This window comes from Vanellus vanellus (genome assembly GCF_965231255.1).
Source record: "Vanellus vanellus genome assembly, chromosome: 6".
Taxonomy (NCBI): domain Eukaryota; kingdom Metazoa; phylum Chordata; class Aves; order Charadriiformes; family Charadriidae; genus Vanellus; species Vanellus vanellus.
Genome location: NC_138911.1, coordinates 32,826,275 through 32,837,110, shown reverse-complemented (window position 1 = coordinate 32,837,110; position 10,836 = coordinate 32,826,275). Strand labels below are relative to the sequence as shown.

At 47.9% G+C, this 10,836-nt stretch overlaps 1 protein-coding gene across 1 annotated transcript; it reads right to left on the bottom strand.

Annotated features, from left to right (window-relative positions):
• Positions 1-7,811: 7,811 nt before the first annotated feature.
• On the bottom strand, positions 7,812-10,414 carry LOC309673935 (disintegrin and metalloproteinase domain-containing protein 20-like). The gene has a single exon (XM_082485818.1). It carries the CDS (start codon positions 10,337-10,339, stop codon positions 8,177-8,179), a length of 2,163 nt encoding a protein of 720 aa, XP_082341944.1. The 5' UTR covers positions 10,340-10,414; the 3' UTR covers positions 7,812-8,176.
• Positions 10,415-10,836: the final 422 nt, after the last annotated feature.

The following is a 10,836-nucleotide window of genomic DNA, read 5'->3' as shown; positions in this document are numbered from 1 at the left end:
AAGTTTCTCTGTAAATAATACCTGACAAGGGATGGGAAAGATTCCCTAACAAGAGGCTTGCAATGAAAAAAGAAAGAAAAGTCAAGGAAAAGGAAAAAAACCCACAAACATACTATCAAAGTAAATGGAGGGGAAAAAAAAAAAAAAACAAACCCAAAAGAACCACCCACTTATCTTTCTGACATAAACCAGTCATCCAAAACCTATTGTGACAAACAGCTGAAGGCAAATTATCCCCGGATTCAGCCAGGCTGATTTATTTATTTGCTCTTTCTTTCTTACTTTCTCTCAAAGTTGGGACTAGGAACTTTGAGAAGGAGAGTTGCAAATGAAAGTAAAACCACCTTGTGCCTGCTGGGAAGCAGCATTTTAAATCAGTCACAGGAGATCAAAGGATGTGCAAGATGAGTCATGCTATTTAAAGGGTGCATCTACAGCTGGGAAGTAAAGAAATATTAACAGCAATCTTGCCACACCTTTTTTTTTTTTCCTCCTCTTCCTGGCAGCTTCAGACAAATGAGGAAGAAAATGGAAGTGGCAGCAGATTGAAGAAACACTGACATTTCAGTTAAACTAATATCTATTCCAAGAAGGGACAGTTGTGCACAAAAACACACCCTTTGATGGGAATTAAAAAAAATAATAATAATCCACAAACCTAAAAATTATTTGCCATGAAGCCAAAAACCTCGGAATCAATACTACAGAAAGTATAAGGTTTAATCAACATTTATTAAAAAGCCGAAAAGAAGGAATCAGAGTTTCAAAGTACATTGATTCTCTCTCACATATATTAAAAAAAAAAACAAATATATATATACACACATGAAAAAAGTATACATTTTGCAAGTTGTCACCCACAATTGGAAAAATAATCAAAAGTCACAGCTTTCATCAGCAGAGTCAACATGAGCAGATCTTTGTGACAAAAAGAGGCAGCAGTTCATGCTAGACCAAGTTAAGTATTCACAGGGCTTTTTCACTGCATCGTTACTTTCCAGCACTTAAACTTCCACTCTGGCTAAAAATATCTTCCCTGTCATTCCTTGAGCTCTCTGCTATTCTCCCCTTCCAGCTCATGTGGCCATAGAAAGAGATGCAGCACAACTGTGAGAAAAGGAGCAAGGGGAAGAAGAGTGAGCACATGGCACTAAATCCCTTGTCTACCAGGGACCAGACATGGAATGGCAGAGCTTTAAAAGGAGGCGCTGGGCTAAACTCCTGACCCTCCCTGAGGCTGCAGACCTCCCTGTCCTTCATTTACCCCCGTGAAACTTAAAAAGTCCCTCAAAAAAAAAAAAAAAATGGTTGGCAGGATTAGGAAAAGAGAGATTGAATAACATTGCAAACTGAACCCATGAAGTTATTTAGTTTTCCATAAAAATGCATTTTTCTGCCTAATTTCAGCCTAGTACTTCAGAAGAAAATTTGGAAAAGAGACATACACACACTGTTTTGCCACTGTAAATACATTCACCTCCTCAGCAAACTTTTGCCAGAGATGTTTAGCATCAGACCTGTTTTAAAAAGTTGCAGTCAAAATTCTGGTTAGAGAGATTACGGGATTACACTGTGCTTTACAGATAACAGCGTTTTGTTCCTTCCACATAAAGGAATAATAATTCACATGGTAAATGCATCAAGGTCATAGGGGGCTGTAGGACCTTCAAATCAAGTGACATAGTTAGAAACCAAACTCTAAAAATACACAGCCCCTCTTAATTATGGGACAAATGCTGCTTGGGGTAATCAGATTTAAATTGTCATGGCCACATTCAAGACGTCTCAACTCTGCCCTTCAACATCCCCTTCCACCTCCCTCAAGATCTAAGGTTCCCAAGTGTATGGAAAGAGCCTTCCCATCGGAACTGGCTTCATTGAGCAAATAATTTTCCCTGACAAGCGTGGCTTCATTAGCTTGAGCTCGCGGCTGTGGAGGCAGGGCTACGTGGCTTTCAGACCACTGGCCGCCCGGGCGAGCAGAAGAGGCAGAGGGCTGCCCACTGGGCTCACCCTTTGGGTTGCGATCGCTGGTATGGGGGGGATCAGGACCGACCCCAGCCCCACACGGGAACTACCTTCACCCCAGAGAATGGCAAATGGCACATACGCCATCAACGTGGGTGCTGCGGGTCCCTGGGGGGCCAGTGGAGCCAAGGCTGGGCCAGCAGCCGCACCCAGCAGTTGTGTGGACAGAAAGGCTGCCCTTCTTTAATTTCATGCTCGTTTTAATTAAAGAGAAGGCCTCGCGCACCAAAGTACAGCTCTAGCTCCAAAACCTCCCTGGAGCCTGCCGTTCTTTGGGGACAGGATTTTGCTCCAGAGCCGCACATTTGGTGCTAACTGGCCACCCTTCTGAAAGTGTGATTTGAACGGTATTCTAAATTCTGTAAAAATAGGAGGGCGGGCAGGCATCAGTGGGCTTCCATGATGGCACACGCAACTGTGACAGGAAAAGCAAAGCGGAAAAAACAATGTCCCACCAACTGCTCCGTTCCCTCTGCCTTCCAACCTGTGCTCCTCTCACTCGCCACCCCGAACAGTTAACACGAAGCTGACAACGGGTACAGGGCATGGTCACCTCTTCCAAAACGGCCCCTAATTTTGGGTATCCAACACAGCCGAACACACAACACCTGCCACCGACAGCAAGAGGAGCTGCGATGGTGACAGCAACTCCTGGGAAAACCAGAAGGGATTCGTTCCACCCGAGACAACACACCACCCACAGCTCCCGCAGCAGACACAGCCCGGCCCGGCCGCCTCTCCCTCACGCAGGTCGCGGGCTTTCCCCGCAGCACCGTATCCACCACGGGCCGCTTCCACGGGCGCGCCGCGGGAGGAGAGGCCGCAGCGGCCACAGCCTGGGACCGGGCACCGTCCTCACCACAGGGACCCTCCCGCCGCCGCCCCGGTGCCCGCTAAGACCCCCGCCCCGGCCAGTCCCCGCCACCACCCCCGCGCTACCGCCTCCGGCCTCCCCAGGCCTCGGCGCGGGAGGCGCCGAGGGCCCGGTGAGGGGCGGCCGCCCCCCGCCTTACCTGAAGGTCTGCGGGTGAGGCTGATGACCTCCTCGGAAAAGCCGCCGCCGCCGCCCCCCGCCACGCTGCCGTTCATGCTGCGGCCTGAAGGTGAAGTCGGCTCCCGGGGCAGCCGCTTTCGTTTCCTCGGCCGCCGCCGCCGCCGGAGGGCCGCGCCGCGGAGCGCTGGGAGTTGTAGTCCGCGGCCGCGCCGCACCGCGCCGCCCGGGGACGGGGCCCCGCTGCCAGCGGGCCAGGCCGCGCCCGGGGAGGGGCGCCGGGGCCCAGCACCGGCCTCTGCCCCCGGGGCCCGGCCCTCACCGCCCGCCGGGGCCCCACAGCGGCCCTGCCGTGCGAGGAGGCGCCGGTACGCGCCCCGGAAAGCGGTACGTCCTCCGGGCTGAGGGCCCGGGAGCTGCGGCGGCCCGCGGAGGGGGGCTGCTCCCTCCGGTTCCCGAACGCCCCCTGCCATGGGCTGCCACCCCCTGGGCCCCGGGGAACCCTGCCTGCAGGCCAGGGGGGCACAACACAGCCGCCTCCTGCCCACAGGCACCTGTCCCTGCATCCCTGCCGGGCCCCGCTTTGCTCCCCGGGCTGGAGGGGGGTTTCTCATGAAGGTTAAGGAGCAGGTGGTAGTTCGCTAGGGTGGGCATGGCAGACAACCAGGCACGTACGCGGTCCGCTACCAGCCCTTTGAACTGGCCACACAGCAGACTGAAAATCAGATCAGGCAGGGACGGGCAGGGGCAGACGCAAAAGCCCAACGCAGATAGTTAGCACGGGGAGCATCCTAGTTACGCTGCGATGCAATACAGTGGTAGCCTCTGGTTCAGAACCCCAAATAGCACACAGAACCGCTGTGCTGACCACCGCCGCTGGGAACACTAAATACTTAACTATGTCCTGCGGAAGGTGTTCAGTCTGAGGATTTGGGAAATTTCCTCAAGACTCCACAGCACAGATAATGACCTAGCAATTAAAGGAAAAATAGTTCAACTTCCTGTCCAGCAGAGGAGCCGCTTGAACCTGGGACTCCTGTACCTCAGGGAGTTCTTGAACCAATAGATTATTGGGGAAAAGCTAGCAAGGCAAAATTTATCCCTACGTATTTCCTTATTAAATGTTATCTATTTCAGCATATTCTACAAGTGTCACAATACAGACAATGGCAACAGGGGAACAATGAACAGGGTCTGGTACAATTTCATCACCCAACTGCTTGGCACTATTGGGGCACCCACTTCAACATGCTGCAGGAACTTTTCTGATGAAAACGAGGACCGGGTGCTCTGGTCTTCAGTGTTAACGCTACCGATTTGTTTGTTCAGTATTGCAGTACAAGTGACATATTTTTGACTACATTAATTCCAGAATTAGCTGCACTTTTGGATTCCTGAATTTAATAGGAAGAGGCAGCCTGGGTGCTGGACCTCTGAATTAGAGGAAGAGTGTGCCAACGTGCCTTAATGCTACAACATTAATGCTTAGCACTCAACTGAGTGTTAGAACACCTGCCTCAAAGGTGGGAGACAGGCATTCAAAGTCCAACTACACCTCCAATGATGAGCAAAACCATGATTTGTCTATCACAGGAGGACATCTTAAACCATTAAGCCCAGCATTCATACCTGTTTCAGTCCAGTTTCCAGTTACATTGTCCTGGATATCTATACTTATTTTTTTGCCAATGGTTAAGAACACTGGAAAGCAAAACTTATACAATGGCCGTCAACTATGTTTTTCTCCAAATTCGGGTTTTACTAATACCATACTTCACAGAATCACAGAATTATCAGAGTTGGAAGGGACCTCTAGAGATCATCTAGTCCAACTCTCCTGCTAAAGCAGGAATTGCCTAGAGCACATTACTCAGGACTGCATCCAGGCGGGTCTTGAAAATCTCCAGGGAAGGGGACTCCACAACCTCCCTGGGCAGCCTGTGCCAGTGCTCTGTCACCCTCACCGTAAAGAAGTGTTTCCGTGTATTTGAACGGAACTTCCTGTGTTCTAACTTGTGCCCATTGCCCCTCGTCCTGTCACTTGGAACCAATGAAAAGAGCCTGGCTCCATCCTCCTTCAACCCACCCTTTAGATACTTGTATGCCATAATAAGGCATACTTGGCACATTCCTTAAAGATACATACTGTTCCTTAGCAGCAGTTTTAATGTATTTTAGAGATGACAGTCTTGGCTTAGAACAAAAACAATTTTATCTTGATCTGAGATAACTGCAATATTAAGAGGGTTTTTTTTTAAAAAAAAAAAAGTCTCGTTTAGCCAGGAAGACATGTCAAACAAGAAACACGGGTACATTGTTTTTACTTACTCCTAGGCAGCTCCAGGCTTCACCCACCACATGTTAACAGTGCCCTAAGACTTCATACCTTGCTGCTCTGGCACAAACTTTTTTACAGGTCTTCACAGTCAGACACTTCCCTCCAGCACCATTTCACATACTAGACTGACCAATATCTCTTGGGAGATGGTACAGCAGCATTTGCAGACTGCCTCTTCCATGTTCAAGCAACTTATACATTAGCCAAGCTCTCGCATCCACTCAAAACGTTAAAAAAGGCAATTAAAACTAGGAGGAAAAAAAAAAGGGGGGGGGAACCAGAAAGATTAGGACCGAACTGAAACTTGCACCTTCATACCACAACAAGAGTAGTGGGACATTTCTAACAAACCAACAGAAATATCAAGGTTTTTGTTGCTATGGTGAAATCAGAAACAACAATATTGTCAAGGACAAAACCTCAGCAAGGGGAATCAGACATTTTATAAATCCTAAGACTAGGTTTGTTGGGATGCATGTTTATCTTGCTCATATGGCCTAAGCAGAAATAGAAGAAAAGCGTACAGAAATACTCTTGAAGAAAAGCTTGGTGAAAGCCTCTTCCCAATTAACAGTTAGTTTTTTTAGATCAGTCTTTAAGCATAGGCAAAAATGGAAACTACAGCGGTTTATTGCTTTCTCTCTTCCAAAACTACATTTGCAAGTAAGCTTTCTAGCCTAAATCATGCTTTCATTTACACCTCTGTCTCTTCAGTATACGTGTCTGTAAATAAGAACACTATGACTGAAGTGTTTCTCTGGTCTTAGTTAGCATAGATCTATACTCAGCAACTCATGGTATACTACAGCAGGCCATCAAGGTGGCACCCTGAGACTTCTGCCACTGATGTCTATATACTTAAAAAGCAAAATAAAAAAAGTCTGCCAGTACTTACAAGCTGTGCATAGGTAGCTGGAAGCTGCTGAGTGTAGTGCTTGTGTTATTTTTATCCCTCATCTTTCACCTAATCCACATCGCTTGCTTCTCACACCTGAATTAATAATTTCTCTGAGGAAAAAACATACCACCCAACATTCCCTCTCAAAAAAATCGGTCTCTGGTTGTAAGGAATAAATTTGGGGTGTTAGTCAAGGGGCAGTTATCTTGTCTTTTGCCATAAATAGAAGATTGCATCAGGATAACAAGTGTAGCCTACTGAACAAACAACCCGCTACCTCATTTTCCCCAGACAAATAGATAACAATTTAAGGACCCATTTGCTTTAGACAAAAAGCCATGAAGAACTGTGAATCACATCCTTTGTATTTCACATCCAATCATAATGTAACCAGCCACTTTTGGATGCAGAACACAATAATTTTTTTTAAAAAAAAGGTACAGGAAATGACATAGATGTCATACTTGGGAGGCTACAAGAGTTTACATTTACTCTACATTTGTAGAGTCACCAACTTCTTTCTTCTCAAATGTTGCAAGTGTTTGGGGTACTTACGCTGCCTTTACAGAAGGTTTGCTAAAAATATGGTCTTTGCTTTCCAAACACAAATAATTCTTTTGGTAGCAGACCAGAACATTTGACTCCTTAATCCAGAAACACCAGTCCTTTAAAATAAAGTTTTCACTGTAAATCTGGACTACAGCCTCATCTTTACGCTGATCTGGTTGAAAGATCTAGTCACTGCTATAATAAAAATAAAACGTACGAAAGAGTATTTCCACATCCCTTGTGCTTTTACACAAGTTGGACACATTTTGTCTCCTGTTAAATAAATGAAAAATGCAATGCTTCTGTGTGGCACTCCATAGAGCTGCAAGGACACACTCAGCAATAGCTTAAGAATTCACACAGTAAACCAAGAGAAACCCCAACACCCTGCCCTCCGAGATAGTTAGGTAAAACATCCATCAAATATTGCAGAAATTCTGCGTGTGGGAGACCTGCAGAATAGTTCCATATATTTTAGAGATCCAGTTAACTTGTGCAACCTCACAGACAGCTCCTCTTAGCGACAATAACACACATAGCACTTCTGAGAAGAACCCAGCACTCAAGGCACTGGAAAGCTTCCAGAAAAAGAAAGACAATTTGTTCTTGCGAAACATCAGGTTTGGTGTCACTACACTCTTGACGTATATCTGACGGTTCAGAAATGTAATGCTTACTGGCATGATCTGAGTAATACTTCCCTACTGTGACAAAATGAAGACCCTGTTCCCTATGATCTACGTCCCTCCCGCAGGACTATTCCCTGGAAACAGCTGGAAGGGTTTATGCCACAGACACCTGCATCTCACTGAAATACCCATTTCTTGCCTGCCTGCGTGTCACAGATGTGAATTAAATGAAGACTGCAGGAGCAATTTTTTTTCCTCTTTGGTTATTAATGAATGACAGAAACAAGTTGTTCACAAACATCTCTCCCCCTGAATTGGAGAAGGCATTAGACAAAGGAGTAAACTGGAGCAAATAAATTATTTACACCCATTTTACATTTGCAAACTATTGATATGAAGCATAAAAGCTATACTTACAGTTTGCCTATCTAGTTCAGTTTAAGAGCTCAAGGTGCAAAGAAAACAAAAGAACAGCATGCCTTACTGCCTGCATTTATTAACTCAAAATAAACAAAGATAACATTTACTGTGCATTTAATGATATCACATGAGATTAGAACTATCCAGAATGTGTGGAATTATTTTGATGAGTTATCAGCTAGCTCTGCTCAAGGGAGATTTCCCCAGGAGCATCTAAAGCTACTGCTTGTTGGTCTTCAGCAAGTGCTTTGTGGTGGATTTTGACTCACCAGCAGGTGGTCTCCTTTAGGAACTGCTGGCTTTTCCAGTATTTGAAACAACTGCTATCTTCTACAAAATTGGGCCCTTTTCCTCCTAAGCCATTCCACTATTTTCCGTTTATAACGTATGATGAGGGTTACTCCAAGGATACAGAGCAAAAGATGACTAAGTACTTTTACTGCTATTTTTGCTCTCTGAAAAATCTCCCTGGCTGGAGGGGGTCCACTGTCAATGCTCCCTCCAAATCCTTTCCACTCACAATACGGAGGAGCCCAGCCGTACCTGCAGTGACAGTTCTTACGATTGTTACACACTCCTCTGTTGTGACACACTGTCACGTTACAGTCGTAGTTCAGCAGTGATACGCTGGTACACGTGCTGTTGATACAAAGCTTATCACTACCACATGGCGTGCCATCTTCCACGGCCCCCATGTCAGCTATTGGCATCCCTACATGATAGTCGAGACCCCAACATATTTTACCTCCAACAGGGGTTTGGATCAGTGTTACGTGGTTCTGCAAGAGAGGCAATTTGTCTATGTTTTCACACTGGATCCTACCACATAAGACATTCTCAATACTGCATTTTATAAAATGGATATTGTTACGAATACCACAATTCCCAAACCGGTCACCTTGAGTATTCACTGCTTTGAAGCAATCTAAAGGAGCAGCCCTCGCTTTTTTGCCAAAGAGACGCTGGCACTGTTTACTATGGGATGAACATTTTCCTCGATAGCAATAAGCACCATCTTTGCAAGGGGTTCCATCTTGTATGTACACATCCGGCGGGCACCAAGGGGAAGTCCCATTGCAATACTCTGGCAGGTCACAGTCACCAGTACTCGCTCTGCAGAGTGTTCCTGCTGGAAGGACCTGACAGCTCTTGCAGCATTTTCCAGAAGCACAGACTGAAGCTGCAGTAAACGTACAGTTTGGGTGACAACAAGGATCCTTTCTGCAGTTTGATTCTGAACCACAGTCACATTGCTCTCCTCCTTCTATTCTCTTATTCCCACAGTATTCACGCTTCATGGTGTAGAAAGTGCCAGGTTCTGGTGGTTGGTGAATGCAGCTGGCGCCACGTCCCTGCAGGTCAAAGTAGTCTTGGTAGCTGCAGTCACTGAATGCATCGGTGTCAACACTGCTTTCATACATAATGCATTTCTTTCGTCTGCATTTACAGCCCGGTTCATCATGGCGCATTCCAAGAGTATGGCCCAACTCATGGGCAAATGTGATAACAAATGAGGACAACTTCCTATCGGTGAAAGAAGCGACTGCTGATGACCACTGGTTATTACACACAGACCCTACAAATGCTAATCCCAGGATTCTTCCAAAGCTCTGAAATGCAAATAAGTGAGCAGTATCATGGCGCAACCGTGGAGATAGGTCTGACTTCCGCCACATGTTAAAGTCATCAAGTGCCTTCTTGATAGAGTTCGTAATGTTTATAAGGTTGTTTTTGGTCCAGATCTCCAATCCCACAAGAAACAGCCGAACAGAAAGCGGTTCATACAGAGAGTCTGCAATGTTGATGATTTCTATGACCTGCCTCAAGACTTCGGATTCGTTCCTTCCCGACTTCACAAACCGCACGTTGTCCACAACCACTACGATCTTCACATACCTGACATGTGTCCACCACTCCTTCAGCATCTCCTCCTCCACCGCCCGGGGGGTCTTGAACCAGGGAAACAAAGCCTTTTGGTGCTGCAGCTCCTCCGGGGTCAGCCCACAGGAGGGGCCCACTGTGTTGTTGGCCTCCTCCATGCGGTAAAGGATGTGCCGGAAGGCCGGATCGTCGGGGATGGGCTCGATCTCATAGGTGCCATCCTCCACCCAGAGCACACCACGGATGCCCCTGCCGCAGGTGCCGAGGGCCACCAGGGAGCCGGGGCTCCCCTGCACCTCGCCTTGGTAGAAGCAGTTGTCCTGCACGAAGGGGTGTTCCTCCCAGCGGGCGCCATCCTTGCCATAGGTGACCAGGGTGAAGGGGTGGGAGACCAGGCCCCGCCGGGGCCACAGGCGCAGCACCCGTGGCCGCCCCTCCACCTCCAGCCAGTAGGAGACAGACAGGGGGTTGGTGTTGGCCCGGGGGCTCAACTGCCGTGGCACCGTCACCCAGGTGGCGGTGACACGCAGGTCCCCAGACAGGTCCCCCCAGGTGGTGGGACACCCCGCCAGGCCCAGCAGCACCAGCAGCCCCAGCAGTGCCATCACCACCCTATGCCCCGCTTTGTGAGGGGATGGAGCTCAGAAGGACCCTGCCCAGGAGGAACCACCCCCAGGCCTCCAACCGCCCCTCAGCGGGGAGGGCCGCAGCTCTCTGAGGCCTCCAGCTGCCCTGCAGCTGGGGAGGAATGGCAACATGGCGTCCCCTGTCACCTTCCCCCTATGGAAATGGCGCCCTGCTGCCTGGGGGTACATCTCGGAGGGCTGCGAGGGCGCCTTGGGACGTCCATCCCCTACTCTTTGTGAAGGTACGGAGGCTTTTGTGCAGAGGAACAAATAAATAAGCCTATCACAAGCATGTTCCCAGCTTTTTATAATCTTCATTTTCAAATTAATGGGCATTTCTCCTTCTGAGAGAGCGAGGAGGGGCCTCAGCTCAGCTTCACACTCCTCGTCACGGATGTTCATATTGAGCAAAGGGATCATTTGGTTAGACCACAAGGGGGGGGAAAAAATCTGTTTTAATAGCTCAAAGGCCGGGT